The sequence below is a fragment of the Coturnix japonica genome, chromosome 1, assembly GCF_054131305.1.
Source record: "Coturnix japonica strain WE chromosome 1, WE-NBRP24, whole genome shotgun sequence".
NCBI classification, from domain to species: Eukaryota; Metazoa; Chordata; class Aves; order Galliformes; family Phasianidae; genus Coturnix; species Coturnix japonica.
In genome coordinates this window covers 162,455,050-162,476,995 of record NC_140663.1, presented here as the reverse complement: position 1 = coordinate 162,476,995, position 21,946 = coordinate 162,455,050, and the positions used below count along the sequence as shown (strand labels likewise).

The 21,946-nt window shown below is 38.9% G+C and overlaps 1 protein-coding gene across 11 annotated transcripts in view; it reads right to left on the bottom strand.

Annotated features, from left to right (window-relative positions):
• The window catches only part of ZDHHC20 (zDHHC palmitoyltransferase 20), a 45,925-nt gene that overhangs the window by 7,084 nt on the left and 16,895 nt on the right, over window positions 1–21,946 (bottom strand). For 2 of the 11 annotated variants that reach the window (XM_015852150.3, XM_015852156.3), the window contains exons 2-13: window positions 21,888–21,914; window positions 17,373–17,467; window positions 14,028–14,148; window positions 13,094–13,163; window positions 11,920–11,952; window positions 11,048–11,168; window positions 5,910–5,945; window positions 4,607–4,739; window positions 3,001–3,127; window positions 1,732–1,821; window positions 495–610; window positions 3–80 (exon numbers count right to left, since the gene is read on the bottom strand). In XM_015852150.3, coding sequence (XP_015707636.1) covers window positions 43–80; window positions 495–610; window positions 1,732–1,821; window positions 3,001–3,127; window positions 4,607–4,739; window positions 5,910–5,945; window positions 11,048–11,168; window positions 11,920–11,952; window positions 13,094–13,163; window positions 14,028–14,148; window positions 17,373–17,467; window positions 21,888–21,914 — 1,007 coding nt within the window. In that variant the 3' untranslated portion in view covers window positions 3–42. Of the gene's footprint in view, window positions 1–2; window positions 81–494; window positions 611–1,461; window positions 1,638–1,731; window positions 1,822–3,000; window positions 3,128–4,606; window positions 4,740–5,909; window positions 5,946–7,667; window positions 9,528–11,047; window positions 11,169–11,919; window positions 11,953–13,093; window positions 13,164–14,027; window positions 14,149–17,372; window positions 17,468–21,887; window positions 21,915–21,946 lie in introns of those variants that run through there. The other 9 variants (XM_015852151.3, XM_085536389.1, XM_085536385.1 and 6 more) reach the window with 8 other exon arrangements.

Sequence of the window (21,946 nt, the reverse complement as noted above, 5' to 3'; positions counted from 1 at the left end):
ACCTGTTTCTCACTGAGATGGTTGGTTAGTAATAAGCTGAGATCAGCTTTCCAATGAAACTATAATATGCTTTTTTGTACCTAAAACGTGAGAGAATTTCAATTATGTGTTTTTGCAGATTTGCATACCAAATACCAAAGATTCCAAACTATGTCTATTGTACTATGCCTATTTTAGAGAAATATTTTCCTCCCACTAATCAAAAGGAAAATCAATCCAAAATACCTTAGAAGAGGGTGCAAGAAAGCCTGATGTATTTACCCATTTCCTTATCTCACCATTAAAACTCAGTTTGGAGAGGAGCATAAGACACAAGTTAGCCTTAACCTATAATTATCTCACTTGACTCTACAGTGCAAATTTTCCTCTACTGGACTCTAAACAGTTCCTAAGGACCTTTCAGGCTTAAACAAACAAAACAACAACAAAAAAAGAAACCCCACCCAACACAAACAAAATGATAAGATAATCAGAAATGTTGTGGTGCAGTCTACCTGATTTAACATTTTCATCTTCAGGGCCACTTTCTACCCACTGACTGTCACTGGCTAGCAATCGATTTTGTGATTCACTGAGTGGTCGAGTAGGAAAGGGCTGATTGGCTCCAGAGCTGTAAAGTAAGCAAAGTTAACAGGAACTCTATAAAAGCAAAAGCTGCTTATTTCAGGCATTTTTAGAATAGTGCTGCTAATCAAGTGCAAAACAAACTAAAAAGCTATGCTGCAAACTAAAAATGATACCCTGCTTTACAATTCCCCTAGAGGCTTGTTTCAGTCATTACTCAAAGCCCTTACTTGGCACAGGCCACTGACAGCTCCAATGGATAAAAAGCACAGACAAACAGACTACAAATGGTACAGTAACAACAATGGTACTGCCACACAGTTACAAAGAAAACCTAGCCTGTACTGGCTGGAAGAACAATCTAGTGCTGTTTATCCCATTAATAAAGGTGTGCTGATGAATATCTTCCTAATGCAAAAGGATACATCTGCTGTTTGCACAAGGGTCCTGCTTTCCTGTGAATTCCACCAGTTATGCTGTACTGGCAGAAACTTCTTAGCTTCTCAGTTTTGCCTTTGCACCCCCACTGCCTGCTAACTCAGGAGACTGCTGTTGAGAAGAACCGTCAGCCAAACTACCCAGAAGCCTTTCAAAATCATGTCAATGTCACTGAAGGTACAAACCACGCAAATTAGGAGATATAACAAGTATTGACTTAAAAGAACTCCACTGCTCAAAATCAGCAGCAAACACAGTCATCTACCTCTTCTGCATTACATGTCTCACTACCCCCTGCTTAGGCATGATGGCGAAATGCAACTAACGTACACCCTACTTTCCTCTCACTTGAAGAACTATTTTAATTTTTTTTTAAGGTTTTATTTCTCAATCTTCCTTAGATTTTTTTTCCTTGTTGTTTAAAACAACAACAACAAAAAACACAAAGAAACAAATAAATAAAAGTTCACAAGCTCTTTTTATTTTCTGTATTGTTCTGTTTGCTTATAGCCACATCCTCTGCCAAAACCAAGAAACAACCCTTCTGCATCAAGCAGTATCACATTTATTAGTCTTGATTCATCCTGTCCTTCTCTGGAGACTTACAGATTCACTGTGAACTTGACAACCTTAAACTGTTGAAACAAAAAATCATTTTGAAACTTTTTATTTTAAAAACAGATTAGTATGGAGCAGTATGTAAATCAACAACTTAAGTGCCATAGTTACCTTTTGGCAGGTTCATTTTGGCTGGAGACAGTGAGTTGCTCTGGATCCATTATCACCAAACGAGTTGGAAAATTACACCCATCGCCCAAACTAAACCAGAAACAGAGGCTCAAATCACTGTTTGTATTTGACTTAAATGAAGTGAACAAGTGCCTGTGCACAAAGGCTGGAATCAATTGCTGAGTGTTGAACTCCAGACTTGGGCAAGGCAGTCCTACCACTAAACTCTATGATCAGCTAATTGAATTTTGGAGCTCTAATGATTCTCATCCTATCGTTCAGTGTGGGCTGTTGAGCAATGCAGTAGCCTGCATATTTCAGAAACAACAACATGTTCAGGTAACGATACTATGTTATTTATAATCCCAAAAACTGTAGCACAAATAATATTCTGGTGGTTATACGTTTTTCCTTCCTCTCATCACTGTGAGATCAATTAAGCCTTTCTTTAAAGCAAGTTTAGTCAAGATGAAACATGCTGGGGAAAACACTCTGACCCATCTACAGCATAGCTTTCACCTGTTTTTAAATCACATTGAGTCACATTCATTAGGCAAATGGCTGAGGGAACCTAATTACCTCTGTTTGCCACTAGACCTCAGTTTGGCAAAAGCTCTGCCAGCATTGAGCAGATACACAAGCCTCCAAAAGCAATGTTGAAACATGGCACCTATTTTGTTTTGCTGATATTCTGGTGTGATGGAGTGAGCAGCAGGTAACAATTGCTTCAGCTGTGCTTCTCTGACACTTTCCTGCAACTCCCTTACACCAGTCCAACTGAAATTTTAAAACTGCTTTTTTCCATCATATAGTTTTCTTTTGCACTTTTTCAGGAGGCTTTTAATAACAAAACTGTGATGCATGATAAGAGAAAAAGCTGTTGAGTTTGTTGGGGATAAGAGAGGGTTTTAAACATCTGATGTTTCAGTGCAGCTGAAGTTCAAGCAATGTTTGGGTTTCCTCTGTGTTGCTGATTTCTGTTCTATAATCAGATACTAGCAGTACCAACAAAACATGCACTGTCTCTTAAACGCAGTTCTCAAAGCTTGCCAAATTCCCACCCTTAACAACAAGACTCTTATCTTTGAATTAAAAGCCCATGCAGTTTGCTCAGTTTTCCCCTTCAAAATTTCAATTTTCCCTATGGCAGCTGTGCAAGATGCACAACCTGGCTTTTCAATTGTGCTTCATTACATGGGGAAAGGCAAAGCAAAGTGAAGATTATGGAATCAATTCATTTCCCAATTAATTTCCATTCTGACTGAATACCTGGTAAAAATAGGGAGCAGCCAATACTTCTTTTCATCTCCAAAAACCTCCCTCAGGTTTTTGCTGCATCCAAGAGAAAAGCCGTTTTTGTCAGGGCCATTTCGAAATGTGGGTGCACGGAATGTTTCTGCAAGAGAAAAACAGGTTACTTACTTAAAAGCAGTGAGTGGTCAAGGGGGAGGAATGAACAGAATCAAACTTCTCCACTGTGAAAACAAGCTCAGGCAAACTGAAGCCATCTTGAATTATATAGTGGGGGAAAAAACATCAAAAAGCATAAAAAAATAAATGAATCAGAGGATTACATTTCATGTAAGAGAAATAGTCGTATTTCTATCTTTACATTTAACGTAAGGTCCAAGATAGAACCAGTATCATCAGCACACGAACGATACCACATTCCTACTTCACTGATGGCTAGCTGACTCTTTGGCCTGTGCACATCTTTGTACAGATGATCTGCACATGACAGCTATTTTTCCTCACTCTGCCAAGGTCTGAAGTCAAACTATGAGTGTACTGTGGTATCAGAGGAAGGTGAGGTTATTACATTTGAAACAGACATACCATGAACTACAGCCAACTACCTAAATCCTACTGACCTCCCATTTTTCTAGTCAGTCAGGTTACACCCTTGGCCAAGAGCCCAGAGGACTCGCTGCTCTCCCTATATAAACAACCTGTCTTTTCACAATCATGAACCAGAAAGTAAATAAAGTACTGACTGCACTGTAGTCAATTATCAACAATGACATGGACGTACTGATTTCTTTCAAAGCTAAAAAAGATACTGTCAATACTCCTTAGCTGTAGATATGTGAAACCAAATAGGATTTAACAAAAATATTTCTTTTCCCCCACAAAAAACTCTAGCAAGCTTAAAGTAATATGACTTTCAATCAACTCATTTATTTCTTGGGGGGAGGGATTTAGCTTCTATCTAAAGGTATAAGATTTTGTCTTCAGTTGAGGAAATACCAGGAAAAAAAAGCAGCCACCTAAAAATGCATTAGCAGGAACTTCAGATGCTTTCACACAGTAACCTGCTTATGTTGATCACTACCATTTAGAAAATACTGGCATCCCTTACAGTTTTATTACTTAAGAAAACTGCATCAGTGTTTCCATTTTTACTGCAGTGCTTTTAAATGTCACCTCCTAATACCAAGGTCTGCTTATTTTACAGGGATCAAGAATATTCTTCCTGATTCATAACAAAATGCATTATGTTCGTACACAGCTTCCTTTGGGCTGGATTCATCCAGCTACTCAAACTGCACTAACAACAGTGTAGCTGTTAAGTGGCAATTTCATTCCATTATTTAACACTATATAATAATGCAACAGAAATGCAGAGCGCCTCATGGATCTAACATAAAACAAAAAAATTAATATTCATCATGAATCTCCCCACTGGGCTCCAGCAGAGGACCCACTACACATGCATCATTTTCCTACATCCTGCAAGACAGTATGTCTCACTTTTAACTGCTTTCACCAAACATACTTCTTACTGCATAGTCCCTTATGATGTGAAAGCACATCCTATCGTTCTCAGCAATACATTTTTCCAGACAAGGAACAGTTCCATATTCCAATAACTGACCTATTGTTGATCTGTTTTTGCCAACTAGCCAGCAGTGGTAGCTGAAGAGTGACAGTATGCTGATGAAGAACATGGCTGCCACAAAGAAAAGGAAGAGTACGTGGAATTTTGCATGGGTATCTGGCAATTCATTCTGAGGAGAAAGAGAGAAAGAAATTAACACGTTAACGTTTCTTTTTAGCAGCTAATGTAGTATTATTACTAAACATTTTCTGCCACCCCCATTCTGCTACAGGTCTTTCACCCCACTTTTCACGTAGGAAAGGAGCACGAGCAGGGCCTTCCTTCCATGGCATGTTAAACTGATATACAGTATCACTGAGGGCTGCTGGGTATCCTTTACATTTGAGTGTAGTAATGTGAGTGGACACCTTCTGTGAGATAACACTGTGTATCATCAGGTTAGTTTGTAAATGCACAGCGGGGGGGAAAGGAAAAAGTCCTATGTAAAAAAATGTTGTCTGTGCAGCCACAGCCAAAGAAATATGGGGAGAATGCTCCCAAATCTCTTTTTTTCAAGGGAAGAAGAAACAGCAAAGTTTGAAACTCTTTCCTGGCAGTTAATAGTACTGAATCTACTTTTGAGCTGGTGAGGAATGTGAAAAGGAAGCAGCTTAATCAGTCGTGTTTCTATGACTTAACAGCTCACAGACAAGACCAGTTTGCTGGGATTGACCTTCAATTTTGAATAATCTCTCAAGCTGGGGAAACAAACAACAAGTACCTAGCAGAACAAATGTGCCATATCTGACAAGGCAGAAGTTATTCACCAGAGCGGAAAACAAATTTGGTACAATCACTGCCTATAAAATAACCTCCCACCCACACATGGTAGTTGATTCCACCCCCAACCCCAACCATTTTTAGGGCTGCACTTTCAAGAGGCCACTGGGATCTGTAACAGTACTATTCCAGTTCTACATCCTCAAAAATCACAGTTCTTTTAAGCTTTTAAGCAGTTGACCTTTAGCAGCACTATGAAAGCATAGAAGCTATTTTTATTCAGCATTTAGTTAGCATCATTGCCATTACTTTTTCCATTAGCTCATTCAATATACACACTTATCTGAAGCTTGTTTTTTTTTTTTTTTTTTTTTTTTTTAAATGATTATCTAAAAGACATTTCAATTAAGATCAAGTGCAGACAGGTGTATCTACACGCACATACTACACCTACGCTCATAGGCAATATAAACTACACGTTTCCTCCACTGTAGCGATGGTGTAAATAACTGCTATAAATGGATCAGAAAAATTATACTAGGAACAATTTTTAAATAATTACATCAATATTGAATTTTACCTTTGGACAATTCTCTGCAGCTTTCCTGCGGCAAAGCTTTGTGCAAACAAAGACAATTTATTAAACACTAACATTATGTTAAGACCAAGTGTTCGAAAACAGCACAAGCTTTGTTAAGAAAGAAATGGTTGGTGTGCACACGTGCTCTTGGACGTGCCAAGTTCCAACGCCCATCGGCAGCCATAGCCCCCATTCTCCAACAGAATGGAGGACAGAGTACATAAGACTGCATCACTAACTGCCAAGGCATGAGATTTTCCTCTGTAGTATTGCTATTCAGATTGTGGCTGGATCACTTTCAAGCGGTTTCCTCAGCCTGAGCAGCGTGACTGGGCTGGGTGCATTCCTTGCTGAATGGTTTATGCGAACGTGGTACATGAGGAAACCAGCTCTGAAAAGCTCAGAACACTCCAGAAGTATAAAGCAATTGTTTATAAATATAGAAAACAAGTCTGGCTTCAGATCATATTTACTACCATCTGATTTATTTTCAGTCAAAACCACAAAAAATGAATTACCATTCCTCGTACAAGTTTGTTTTGGCTTACTTTTTAAGGCAACAAAAACAACAACAAAAAACCCACTAGATTTTAAATCCCAAACTTCATACAAGAGTAGCTACTTAGCTAAGGTCTGCGTGCTTCAATCGGTCATATGTGAGGAATATTAAGTTAGATCACACTACAAAAAGCTTGGGCTCTCCATATGCTTTCACGGAGTCTGGTGTATATTAGCAGTGTTTTCAGAAATGCCAACTACTGAGAGATAACTCTAGAGGAAGCAAAAGATAGCAGAGTCCAGCTATCTGAACTGCCAGGTGGGTTCAATTTCCTTATCTATTGCCTTCATTCATTTACTGGATGTTGTTTTACCGTGATAATTGGTGCAGCAGTCAACTCCCCCTCTCTGCTGCAGAGACACAAAGTGTTTTGTGATTCTATTTAATGAAAGCTAGTAAAATACATATCCCAAGTGCTGCTAATCCCTGAGATTTGTTAAAGCTGTGACTGTTCTCCCTACCACAGAACACATGGTAGCTTTCCTGGGAAGGATCATTTTCAGAATAATTTCCCTAACATCTTGTGGCATGCATACACCCAAGCAGTCATGTTTGCCAATACTTCAACATCACAATTTGCAATCTATACAAAAACAAAATAGAATCAGAGTTTCCACATCCAGGCTTTTCACTCCACAACCTAAAGGGAAAGACTATATGAAACTACAACCTTAAACTACTAAGTGTCATGAAGTACCACCTATATGACTTTTGTGGAATTGCTTACTTAAATGACATAGCTCCCAGGCCAGCTGATTTTATAGCTCAGAAGAGCAGCAGCAGCTTAGTTTTTGCGTTTGGAGCAGAAAACATAAGTTTATTTCAGCTGCATCTTCTTCAATCAGTAGGCCTACAAGTGAGAGAAAGAGCTTTTGTTTTATTATGCATTCTGATGAATATGCATGACCTCCACAGGGCATTCACCTTTTCTGCTTACACAGTTTCAGCTACTGGCTCTAAGATCTTGAGCTGCAAAACTCAAACATTTTAAAAAGAAAACCTAGCTCCCTCCTGGAGAGAAGGGTGTGCTCTCTGAAGGTGTAGCACAGACCCAGCCACACTGTGTTCTAGCAGCAATCACACACCACAGCATGTGAGAAGAATGAAACTTCCACCACGACTTATTCAAAAAACAGGCTTAGCAGAGCACAGAAGCAGAGCCTCGTAGGTGGGAAAACTGCAATGCTTACAAAGAGGAGTGAGTTGCACCATGAGATTACATTTATTTTGCACATGTAATAGAACAAAGTCAGTCACTATTTTGAAGAGCCCTTTACAGACTCCTTCACAAGCACTGAGCCATTTGGGTATCTGTCAGGTAAACTAAATAAAACTAAAAACAAACAAGAAAAAAAATGTTGTCAGAACTTGTTACTCATCTTAAATCTAAAAGAAAATTGGAACATTTCATGTATATCCGTCTGTGTATATGCAAGAGGACTCAGTTCTAACCAAGGATGTGGAATCACTTTTCATTCTTTCTTTTTTTTTTCTCTTTTTTTTTTTTTTAATGCAGAGGTTTTTTTTAGAAGTATGCACCATCTGTCTTGGAACACGCATCATATCCTTAAATTAGCTATGCTCAGGATTGCCAAAATAATTTGGAGGGCACTGAAAGATACTGAAAACAGCTGGAAAATATACAGGTTTCAAGGTGGGAGAGAGCAGAGCAAAAATGAGAGCTGATACAAACCTCCACTGGGAAGTACTACCATGCACTGCGTAAACAAGGCATCAAGGACTGGGCGTTCTGCCAGTCCAGGCATTCCTATCAAACACATTTGTTAACCTGTGGTTTTATCTGCTCATCTTAAACAACTTCCTAGGTAGAAATAAAACTTTTATGAGTACAGGAAAAGGAGTTCTGAGTATAACAAATGGAATTAAAATGTCATTCATATTCCCCTGATCTAGAAAACAAATTTTAATACCCACATAAGAGTGCAAACATTGTGGTAAATACTCAGAGCCAGCGCAGTTGCTCCATCACTGCTGGAACAGTATTAAACTGTTTGGTTGGTACTGCTGCACAGACCATGAAAGATGCTATTCAAGTCTTGCACATACAAGTAGGACACAGATTTTTTTCCCACAAGGGGTAGGTGTGCACATCTCTCAAGCTTGCAAGTACTGAATGTTGTGTTTTTATGCAGGTGTTACCAACAGTGCAAGACAAGGCACTGCTATAATTTGTGTAGTTAGCACATACACAAGCACATTTTGCTGTGATCACAATCACATTACTTCAAGTTCTGAAGTGATCAAGGCTATGCTCCAAGCGGTTCATCCTTAATGCCAGCACTGGGTATATAATGCCTACTTTCTCCAAGAGCATTTCTGAGAAAACAAAGATTTCTGCCTTCTGAAGGGGGACTACAACATTCCTGACAGTCAAGCTATGAAGAAATAAAACCCTTTAAACCAACAAAATCTAGACAGTCCTGGCAGTTATCCGTCTGATGCTGTAGCAAACTAAGCTGAGCATCAGCAATGTAGTGAAGTCATCTGGAGCCAGCACATACCTGTACCCCCTCTGATCTGGATACAGATATAGAGAGAAGCTTCCAGGACTACTGTACAGTAAGCAGCATCTACCTAAATACTTACAGTATGGGAGTCATATTAAGTTCTGCAAGCCTGCAGGATTATGATGCCACCAACTCCTTCAAGAACTCTAGCTTAATCAAGCTATCATAAAACCATAACAATATTAGCTTTGTGAAATGATTTATTATGCATAAAGTGAATCAGAGTTCTAATGTAATTGTAAGATGATATCACCATATTCTGTCTAGAAAGTAATAGGAAAATTAAAGCAACTAGTGCAAACACACAATTACATTTTCTATTGTCACATTTCAGAAGAAGCCTATTCTTGTAGGAAGCATTTTAAGCAACTAAATAATTAAGAAAACAAATCCCTCTTGAGTCTATTTCCTCTGCTCAAGGGTCCACTTCATTATCTCGTCCGATGGGCTTTGGAAAAGGCTTGCTGCAAATACTGGTAATTCAGCGTTTATTATGGCCAGAAGTCCTGCTGACTTCCCTTGCAGTAACATCTGTGAAGTGAGGTGACCAAAGAAATTTATCTTCTTTGCTCAAGCACTGATTGGTAAATATGGAAAAGCGCATCTACAGCTATGTTAGAGATGGCATACAAAGCACTGGGAAGCAGCCAGGCAAATGTTTGGGAGTGGCACATCTACAAACTGAAAATCTAACTATTTACAGTCAACCAAGACTGAACAGCAGAATCGGACCGTTCCATCTGAAATATCTGTCAGTCCACAGCTACGTATGTTTGTGATTTTCATCTCACAAGTTACCAAAAGCTCAATTCCCACACAGCTCCTTGCTTTCCAGTGACAATCTGCTGTACAGAACTGAGAAAGACACACTATTTTGGCAGGTCAGACCCAGAGGCTTAGATGAATCCAAACAAACTTGCTTTTTATGCATTTATCTTACCTGTCTAGTGATGCTGGCTTTGAATACAGACTTTTCTGAATATATGACAAAGCTTCACTTACACTGAGATGGCATTTAGCTCCAGTGGAGACTTTCCTTTGCTATAGGTAATTACCGCTCTTCATAGCTACACCAACAGCAACTAGATCTAAAAAATGTGTGCTGTTGTTTATTTACAAAGAGGTGATGGAAAACCTTCCACTTAGCAGTGATTTTTCTTCTCCCCATGTTTGTTAATAGCATCTGGTTAAGAGAATTCTGATGTATCTTTCCTGTCTCAAGAGGCAGGAAGGCACAGTATGAGGTTTCGGAGATGAAAGGAAACAACACCAGAACATATTCTATTCAGCCTGGAAGGCAACTGGAACAAAACTAATAGGAGGAAGGTAACACTGACATGTAAGGTTGCTCACTCTTCACATACATTCTGCTAAGCCTAGTAAGATACATGTATGTATACCTACCACTTAACAACTAATAATACTTTCAAGGAATACAGGTATAATTAACACTACGCCTATCCTAGTACACTACCCGTATCAGATCAGTAAAGCCACCAGTATGAAATACAGACACACCTAAGGGCTCCAAAGCAGAGATCAGAGTGGGTTCCCAATGAATTCACTGTCTTATCCAATTGCAGAATATCCTCAAACAAGTCTAAGACACAGAATTAAAAATAGTGACGTGAATTATGATGTGTGTGTACATATATAAAATCAGACACACATATGTACATATAAATACACACACATGCACTTGTTTTATACAACCAATCCTTTCTATAGCTACAAATCTTTAACTCTCAGTCTCAAAAAGAAGAAGAAGAAAAAAAAAAAGTGACCAAAAAACCCCCTAAGCTGTGCCAATTGATTTTGATGAAGCAGAGAAACTGTAGCATCCTCATCTGAGCTTCTTCCCCCAATTACTCATTCTGGGCAGTGTAATAATTTATCAATATTCAGAGGGTTCTCCTGTTTCAGTCACTTTGATTGATGCTGTTAATGGTAATGAACTATGGAACAGAGTAAATGGTGAGTGACAACATGCTGATGCAGCCTTCAAGAATGCATGCAAGATTAAACAAACAAAAAAACACCTTCGAACTTACTGTCCAAAACTTTATGAAGTACTGCAAGACTGTAGCAGCAACAAACAGACAGTACAGTAAGGAATACATTAAGAACAGGAGGAAGAATTTGTAGTTAGAAAATCCCACACAATTATTCACCCTAGAAGGAGGGGAAAGAGAAAGAGGTTACTATGATATACCAAAAAGTAAATAAAATAATAACAATTTAAAAACAGCAACCTAAAAAGCACAATACATTCAACTGCTTTTGCAGAGTATAACACATATGATGTCAGTGATACGTCCAAAGCAGTCTGACACTAATGTTTCATAAGGGCTGTCATTATGAATGAACCAACTTCTTCTGGCCAAGTTACCTGAGGCCTTCCCATAAGTTTGGCCCTCTCCCAAGAAGTTACAGAGAACAGGATGTGAGCCGGCAAAGCGTATGAACTAACTGCAGTGACTGCAGATCATACAAGTCTGTCCATCAGCTTTACAGAATGTTGCTTTGGTTACAAAAACTCCTTCAGGTCAAGACAGCACAAATGTTTTATCTTTGTAGGGAGAGCAAGTAATATTTGTACTGACTACCAGTGACCACAGACTGCAGAAAAGTTATCAGAAACTGATTTTCACAAGGTCGTGGTTATCATCTCTTCTGTTGATAAAAATACCAAAATAAACAAAAGAAATGCTATTCCTCATAGAACTTGTTAACTCCAGGGTTTCTGTGTATAAGGAAAAAATGCATGGCTTGAGCTGCAACACACAATTTTAAATAACAAAGCCACAAAAAATTCTGTAAAAATCCATTTTTACTTCAAAGTTTCACTTCTGAAGCAGGATGTACAGGTTGATTAATTATTACTATAGTGTTCTTTTTCTTTATTTTGTCTTTAAAAACTTACCATGGACAGTGGTGGTCCATTTTTAGTACACATCTGAAAAAAAAAACAACAGGTGATCTGCAACAAGTTAAACTAAAAGATGCATTTGTTTTCCACGACACATGCTTTTAGCTTCTAAAGGTTCTGGGGTTTGCGCTTTTGTAAGGTAAATTCCCCACTGTATCTTTTCCCAGTTGTCCTAATTCACGTCACGTCTTCAAACTGCAGCAGACATCCTTTCAACCAAAAGGACCAAGTGAGATTCAACAGAACTATGAAAAGAGTCTCTTAATGTTAAATTACTAAGCAACACTTCAACCATGTTATTTATAGTTGATTAAGCCACACTTATGTGCATGCTGAAAGAAAACAAATCTAAAGGATACTTCAGAGCTGCACAGATAAGGTGCCAACCCAGCACTCATTTCTACTAAGTTTAACTTAGGGCTGTTTTTGTAATGTTTGTTCCTTTCCTCTTTGTTTACAGTAATTGAGGAAAAAACAGCACAGTGAGTAAACTCAATAGTCCCTGTGCCATCTTCATCCAGTTTTAGTTTAAGGACGGGTGACAGACATTTCAGACAGATATTTGCTGCATTTGCTACTAAATTTGATTGTAGCCAAAAGATGCGTATTAGGTTCTTTAGCTAATTAGATTTCCTCAAGCTCAGCCATACAAAGCTTTCCTCGCAGCTTCAGTCTTCAGTGCCCTTACAGACTTCTCTGATGACTCAGAATGAGGTTAGGGAATAACATTGCTGTCTTTTAAATGGCAAAGATGCAATTCCTCTGCCACTTCTTCAGATAAAGGATTTTAGCATTATTAGCAGCACACATCTGTTTTAAAGCTGCAGTTGAAAGATGCAATGGAAGAGCTCTACAATAAGCATGTGCTCAGATCTCAGACTTATCTTTCTTTACTTTCAATTGCTGATTTATTTTTACATAGGTACTGCTTTAAAAATCTGTAAGAAGTTTTCCTATCAAGTTCTGCCATTTTGGTCTATGGGGCTGCAACAGGAGGACATTTGCTTTCTTGAATTCCAGGTACCAATTGTTTGAGAAGGGAACAAAGAGAAAATCAACTGTCAGACAAGGGCTGAAACACATACTGAAGTGTTCAATATTGAACATACTGAACATATTGAAGTGATGATCTGAGAGCAAATCCATCATTTTGGATTCAGAAACTTACATGTCACATGCAGAACAGTGGTGGCAGCGGTCAGGTTTGATTAGCTGGCATCGATCACAGTATCTGATGGCTGCATTCAAGTGGCAAGGGACAAATTATTAGAACTAACTTAATTTAACAAAGGTTTTCCATCTTAACATATACTGAATCTTAAAAGCTCCCTTCCCACCCCATTACTCCTGCTCTCACAGACCTTCATGTATCTACTCACACAACACATACTTTTCAGTTATTTAAAGAAACATAAGAAAGCATTTCAAACACTTGCCTATGAACCTATTACTAGAGTCCACTTCCATTTACTCTTTGGCTCCCCAGTCTTTCCATCCTTATCCTCTGGCAATGATCCCCCATCAGCATCCCTCATTTTCTTTCACCTCTGGTCAGAGTACTTAAGCATCTCAACAAGAAATTACAATCTTCCTGTAAGCCTGCTTTCAGCATTAGCCTTTTCTATCCTCTTCAGCAAACAGAGATGTAGCAGACCGTTCAGCGAATTAGCTCCTCATCTTTCCTGGGTATTTTTAAACAAGGCATCAATCTCTTCTCAATGGAAATAAGACATGAGTATAAGCAGTTTGCAAGGAGGAGGAAAGCCAACACCTACAGCTAAGCAGAACTGCTAGGAGCTGGCAGCAGCTTCCTGGACCACTTCAGGAAATGGGATTCCCTCAAAGGGAGGCTTATATTTAAAAAAAAAAAAAAAAAGAAAAAGAAAAATTAAAAAATCCAAGTATCCTTAGACTGTGCTTGAAAAGTCACAATGAACTTCGGTAACAGCATCCTGAGTGATTCATGCAGAGCACTACAATATTTCTCAGCCACAAGTTCACAGTCTCTGCAGAAGGTGCTCATCATATTGTTCACTGGCTGACATCAAACAAATCCCACCACATTAAACCAGCAGCTTCAGGAGCACAAAATTATACTTCACCTTTTGATGCTGTTGTTGTATAGATAGGCAAGTCTTTAGCAGCTCTTCTCAGAATCTCCTGCTGGGACTCTGGTCTCTCTTCTTTTTCATATTGTTCTTTATCAGCTTTTGACAAGCAGAACTGGGAGTGAAAAGATGGGGATAAAAGGATGAGACTAATTATAACTTTGTGTTGTACTCAAGCTCCAAGGAAGAGATTCTATGTGTCTTAATTGCTGAGTGACCCCAGCCCTCATCCTTCTCCCCTGAATACCACAGAAGATCCTCCAAATTGTCTGCTGTGTTACCTATTGCATTTTCCCTTCAACACAAAGGAAGCAAAAAACCTAGGGGAGTTTTAAGAAGGTGCATCCTTTAACTCATGCTGAGTATAAATTCAACTCATTCAAGACAAGATAAATGTTTAACAAACAGTCCCTTTCTGTGACTGGAAGTTAAAGTTCTCATATCCCATGTTCTCTCTCTGACTTACGAGAGACAGAGAGAAATATAAGCCAGAGAAAACAGCAGAAAGGGAAAGCATTTCTCATGGCTTCCGCAAAGAAACTGAAAAGTTTAAATGGAATTTTTACTTGGGAGCAGCCAGCACTGAAATGAGTTTTCGCAAAGCCTGTACAGTTTCAGAGTAACAAATCTGAGTACAATGTGAGGACCACTCCTGTTGAAGCCTTACAATTACACCAGTATCACCTGGAGAGCTTTAACTTTTAGTGTGCCCCGGTGGCGCAGTGGTAGGAATGCCGCGTTGCAATACCAGGGCCCGGGTGTTTGAATCCCCCTGTGGAGCAAGTGGTAGAAGTGCCGCTCTGCAGCACAGAGGCTCGGATCCCAGGGGTTGGACTCGATGATCTCTAAGGTCCCTTCCAACCCGCACGAGACTATTACTAACTCACTTGTGAAATGTTTAATTCCATATCTACTGAAATAAAGAGCTTTACCATTAAGCCCCACAAAACCCAGTGTGCTGGCAAGTTCCTATGGAGGTGAGGCTGAACTCAAAATTTCCTCTGGTATTTTCTCTTCTGAAGCCCTTTTAAACTCTGAGCTTTCTGCAAGGACAAGAAGCCTTTTATGAGCACACACAAACAACGTATTCACAGTAGTGAGTGGAAAATGCTGTGTGTGCAGTTGGAGCAAAAACTGGCTTAGTGTGGCTTAATACAACCACATTTTCCTACCAAAAATATGTATATGACTGGTTTACATAGACTTTTGTCTCATCATGTACTTTTTCCTCTTTGGAACAGAGTTGGTTGGAAAGCAGCAACAAAGACTCAACTTATAGAAAGAGGAAGCAGTTAAGACATGGCTGCAATTTCTCAGTTTTATTTCCCAATCCATAACGCAAATAAGTTGCTTGACATCCCACAGAATCTAGTTAGTCTTCTGTTACATATGATAGCACTGATAGGACTCCGGTTATTGAGCCCATCCATCATTCAAAGGTGAGACATGAAGCACTGCCTCTTTTTAAATAATCAAGAACTAGAATCAATCTGTGCAAAAAATTCTGTGATTCTGTGAAAGAATGAAACTGAAGTTTAACACTTTAGTCATCATCAAGAGCTCAGATTTTTTTTTATTTTTAATAACCACCCCCAGACTGAAACTCTACGGACTTACTGAAATATGGAAACCGGAGATGCTCACATCAAACACTTCAGATAGATGTGAAACAACATGTCTTTCTCCCTATTGCCTCTTATGTCTGCTAAGGTACTAAACAATTGCCTCTATGAGCTATGATCAAGTAGAGGCTGCGTTGAATACGAAATATTCTAGATCACATTTCTTTGGTAGGTCACTAATATGCAAAAAAGGTACTAAACCATAAGACTTAAAACTCTATTTGTTTTTCTAAGTACCATCAGAGTATTACTCTTAAAAATCCCAAATAAAGATCCTGGTTTTCTGAAGCTGTATTTCTGTTCTAATTTCAAAAATTAATGGAGCCATGAGACCACAGGCTCGCTGGACAATGGCAGGAAATGTATGTTCAAAGGCATCAGAAGTTGTCTATTACCACATAGCTAACAATTTCCAATGTGGTTCCAGTCGTTCTTACTGAAAACAAAGAGTCCCTTTGTTTCCTTCCTCTTTCTGGATGTAATAATGTGGATTGTTCTTTCTTCCAACAAACATACAGGGATTACACTAGGACAACAGCAGCTGCAGAATCCCTTTTTAATTCAACAGCATGATCACAGGATGCTGTTTGTTTTGCAAGAATAGCTAATTTAAATGACTAAAATACATACGTTCATACTCATACAATGGGGAAATTCTGAAGTCTGTTTTTAAATAAAGCCAGCAGGAATTACTCATTGATACACAAACAGAAGGGACTTTCCCACAGAAAGTGTTTCCTGAGTTGCCTTTTTTTTTTTTTTCATAGAAGAAAACTGTATTAATCTGATCTATGCTTACATGTAAGATAAGAAATATTCATCACATGCCATATGCCCAAAATATCCTTTCACCTCAATGAATATCAAAAGCTTCCTTCAGTATTACTGCAACTATAGGGTAAGTACTGTCAGAAAATGATTTCTACTACTAAAGAACCAAGGCAGATAGCAAAATTTACCAGGCAGCTTTAGGAAGGGCCCAAGTTTGAGGCAAAGTCAGTTTTGCCAAAAATAGAATAAAAATGTGATCCCCACAAAGCAACCAACATCTCCAACAGTTTATCCAGTTTAAATGCTTTAGAAAGCCAAGGGAAACATTTCAAATTTGGTGCCAGCATTTAAACCCTACAGACACATGCCTTAGAGAAAGTAAAAACAAGGTTATTAATTTCAGGCTTAAAACAATTAACACAGCTCTTTTCCAAAACAAAACTGAAATCCATCATGCATTCTTCTGCAATTACTGTAAAGCTCCTTTACATATTCAGTTCCAAATTGTCACTAAACCTCAACCCTTGACTTACTACCACAAATATACATTGCATTACTACATTTTTTCATCCAAAAGTTCAAAACTAAGAAAAAAAAACACAGAAAAGCAGTCATCGGATTTTTCCATTATAAAAATGTCAGAGTAGTTCATAGCAAAGCACTGCAGCCCCAAATAAACCTTATCTTACTGCTTCAGCACATACATGTGACTGTCAAATTTGTGACGTATTAAACATCTATTCTAAGGAAATGCCATTACACAAAGCTCACAGTTTTTTTTAAGAGTAATTTGATGATTTTCATTCATGATTTGCTGTCAAGCTGTTCTATTTCTGATAATGAGAAGGGAAAGGTGAATCATGCATTACTGCAAACAAGTTTCATCACTGAAAACAATTTACCTACTAAAAAAAAAGCATTGACATTTTTCTCACGTCAGATTTACCTCATTGGAGGGGGATGCAGGAGATGTGAAAATTGTCTTCCCATAGGACCATACAAACATGACAAATGACAGATGGAAAATCACAAGGTACACAACTGCAAGAAAATACAAATAAAATTTAGGTGAATACAGCTGAAGATAGCAAGAGATAAACCCTCTGATTTTTGCTGAGGGCTGCAGTATGACATGGTGAATGACCTGATAAGATTAAGTTACATTAAACCCTTTTGCCTGGGTAAACTTCACACTCAAGGAGCACCCACTCAAAAAACGAGCAAACAAAAAAACCCACCAAAACCACAGAAAACTCAAACCCACACAACCACCACCAGACCATTAAATAAGATGGTAGCTGTTCCTCGAGGAAATGTTATGTTTCTATCTAAAATACTCAAAGAGATTTGAAGAGGGAAAAACAAAACAATCAAAAGAACCGAACAGAATTGAATGCAGTTTCACCTCACTAACCTTTTTAGGCAAGTCTGCTACAATTCCATTCTGAGATTATAATAAAGAGACGTACTTTTCATAGAAACAGCACAGGACTGGGCCATCATAGAAGGCACTGCTCTTCAATGAGAATAAAAACCCCAAACCAAGAAGTGAGAGAACTCTCTTCCAAGAGCTTGCTGTGAGCTAAAATTGTCTGGAAATCTTATTTCAAACCATCAGAAGCACGTACACTGTAAGACTCCCACTATTACAGTCACAGCGGTACCAAAATGAAGGTGGCTTTAGTATGGAGCCCCGACAATTTCTGAATGAGTCTGTATCATACAGCTGCCTTAAACTCCAAAGACCTTACGACCCAGGAAGGTTCTTTCAATCTCATTTCCTCTAAAAGTTTATTTTATCACTCAAAGAGGAAACAGATTGGTAATGGCTGATCAGCAAGCCTTAGAAAAGAAACCATACCAAATATTTACTTAATCTTCGCTTTTTCAGTTGCAGGAAGAAGGAAACTTGACCTACTTTCCTGTGCAGATACACAGAGACCTTTAAGAAGCAACATTACATCCTTAATAGATTGCAGAACAGACCCTTAACCTGAAGGAACTTCCATGAGCTCAAAGAAAAATAAAACAGATGCATGTATGCAGTTACAAAAGACACAGCCTTAACTTCTCTTTTCCCCAGGATTGTCACAGTTCAGTACAGTAAAATGAGAAAAAACAGAACAGAACAGCACCACCAAAAACAGCATTTGTGCCTCCTTCAGACAGTTCTGTTCTTTACCTTTGTTACCGATTCCTCCAACTTTACAGACAGACTTGGCAAATTTTCAGCTGTGAAACTCAATGAAGATGGAGAATTTTTCTAAAACTATCCTAAAATTGTCACTTGAATTCCATTTCTGATAGGAGAGAACTCACGTTTGGCTGTACTAGGAGCTACGTAATTAGAAGCAGTACTCTACATGCTACACACATTCAAACATAATGTGGGTAAGCAATTAAAAAATGTGAGATAACTAGAAAAGACTTCAAATCTTATCGGGAACAGCTGCACAAATCAAAGCTTTGGGGAGAGAATAAAGGGTGAGAAGAGTTGAATAGAAATGAGGGAAGGGCACAGCAAACAGCTTCATTCCGTCCATAAAAATCAACCCCAGAATCCAGGTTCTTTTGAAGGTTTACTTTTAGTGCATGCAATACTCCATAAAGAGCAGAACCTTGAAGTCACAGGTTGTAAATATACCTATAACAAGGGCACAAATCTGTGGCAATGTAATCAGCATTTACCAGAAAGGGGAAGCTCTTAAAAGGCTCCTGTACTCTTGTAATAACCAAGATCTTGCATCCTGGCACTGTCATTACATGCAAAGACAAGCAGGCAAAGTGGGGCACCACCCAGAGAGGAGTCCACACCTTCAGCTGGCAGTCCCTACTAGTCTTGCACTGAGTAAATTCTTGCTTCTTTTCCCACTTGCATTCCTACTGCAGTCACAAATATGTGTTCTGCCAGTGCTCCCTGAGAAATGAGTTTATGCAAAGATCATTTTTTGATGGCTTCACTTTGGCAATGTACCCACCCTTTGGGTAGCAGTACCCCTTCTGAGACTACTCCCTTAAGCCTCCTGAGTCAGTTCCAAACACAAATAGAAGCTGGCTTCATGCCCATTCAGTTCAGTTTCTTGTAATTGCAAGACAGATTAAAAAAGAAACCAACAAAACATCAACTAACTCAACCCCAATATCTGCCAGTTTAGTTAGATTTAAGAGTTCTGAAGCAGTTCTGGCTAGGGAATTCAGGATTCTTGATGCCATACTATGACCAAATTAAATGGCTTCTTTCTGAAGGCACTGATGCGTGTCAGACCATAATTTAAGCCATCAGGAAGACAATGCCATAAGATATCCTCCAAAGACATGCTAAGCCTTCCTAAGATTTACCCCTAACAATTTTTTCCTAATCATTCTTAACACCATTTTAAAGAAAGTCACATTCCAGAGCTAATAATACTTAATAGAACCAAATCATATTGGTAAGAGACACTGAGAGCTGATTTTATTCCCCTACCCTAATGGATATTAATCTACATGAGAATACAAGAACAAAAGGACAGGGAAACAATTGGCCTTAGTGGGGTGAAGAAATCACCAGTAATTGAATTACAAGTTGTAATTAAAATGGTAGTAAGATTTCAATGCAGCACTGGAAAAATATATTTGCTAAGGTGCATATTATTAATTTACATTGCAAAGTTAGTGTTACTTTGGCCTTTTGACTCTTCTTATGTTGATTCCTGGCTACTGAACGTTGGCTTCTAGGAACTTGATAAAGTTTATGAGAAGTCTCGTTTCAAATAAAAAACAATTCTACATCTCATTTTAAAGATGCATCTCTGCTGTAAAGAATCACAGAATTGTAGGGGTTGGAAGGGACCTCTAGAGATCATCGAGTCCAACCCCCCTGCCAAAGCAGGTCCCCTACACCACATCACACAGGTCGGCGTCCAGGTGGGTCTTGAATATCTCCAGAGAAGGAGACTCCACCACCTCCCTGGGCAGCCTGTTCCAGTGCTCAGAAATTCATGCATGCAGGGTCCCTGTGACATGCTACAGAACTGAAGGTGCAAAAAGCATGCAAGTGTCTGCTTTCAAAAGCCTAACAGGCACGTTTCACAGATACCACCTGTCTCATTAATTAATCAAGTATTTTTCTTCTCTGGTAGATTTGATCAGGCAGACACTGCATTTCAATTAACGCCAGAGATTCAGCTACAGTACATCGATGCCACTGCTCTACCACGCTGTAACAGAAACACAGATCTTGCACTTCTGAAAGAAACTAGAAAGTAAAACTTCAATTCTAGTTAAGCTAGAAAGTAAAAGCACAGCAGCCATCTGCAGAATTCTTTGCAGTTTTAATGAAGCCCAGCTGTACTTTGTGATAAAAAAAAAACAAAACAGGCTGACACTGCTCCCGTCTTAAAAAGCTTACAGTTTATTTTGGAGGTTTTCCCATTCTTTCACCTCCTCTTTAGAAGATAAAAGCAGACAGACTGCAGTAGAGTTACTCTGCAGTTTTCTCCTGGGTGCTCCTCTCCAGGAACTGAACTGATGGGTTACTTTCAAGTTCAATTTTTGTTTTGCAAAAATATTTAAAGAGATGCAGAGCCTCTTCTGCGGAGTTGAGTGGTCTCAGCTCTGAGGACAGCCTTGTATGGGTGTACTCAGCCCAGTTTCTGTCCACAACAGAAAGAAGTGGCAAAGCCAGAATGCTAGAATTTCTCTGATCAGTCTGAATCTCTGTAAATACACTTGCTGTGACATATGCTTGCTAAAGACAATACTAAGTGTTAAGCAAGGTTTGTCAAAACAAGGCCTTAACCACTTTGCCTGGAAATGTAAAATACTGTACAGAAACACCTTTGAAATAGCTGTGACTTTGCACTGTTCTAACCAGTCCTGAGGAACAGTATTCTGAGGAATCTGGTCAGCTGCTTGGAAAATAGACAACAGCAGAACAGTTCTTCAAGTCACAGCATACAAGGAGGATAGGAAGGTGAGTGATAGTAAGAAGAGCAGTCAGACGCTGGAATGGGCTGCTCAGAAGGTGGCTGAGTCACCATTCCTGGAGATGCTCAAGAAACATCTGGGCACGGTACTACAGGACATGGTTTAGTGAAGAAACGGTGGTGGAATACGGATGGTTGGACTGGACGAACTTGGAGGTCTTTTCCAGCCTTGGTGATTCTATGATTTATGAATACACATCATCCCTTCAGGAATAAGCAGAAAACTGGCTGCTGCAGTTCCTTCTTCTATTCGCAGAAGGCATGCATTTAGAAATACTTGCACACTTAAATCATAACACTCACAGGTCTCGTCATCACCCCAAGTGTGTGGTACAACAAGCTCAATATACTCCTCCCCATAATATTTACCTTGTTTCTTAGCAATAAGCTACTTAACACGGAGAGTTTATACACCAAGCACATTTGAATTCTACATCCCTTAAAACTTGCATACAACAAAGCTACCCATAACAAAAATAATTAAAAAGCATTACCTTTTTCTGCAGTTGAAGAAATAGTAACTGGAAGAGAGAAAAAAAAGATACAAGGTAAG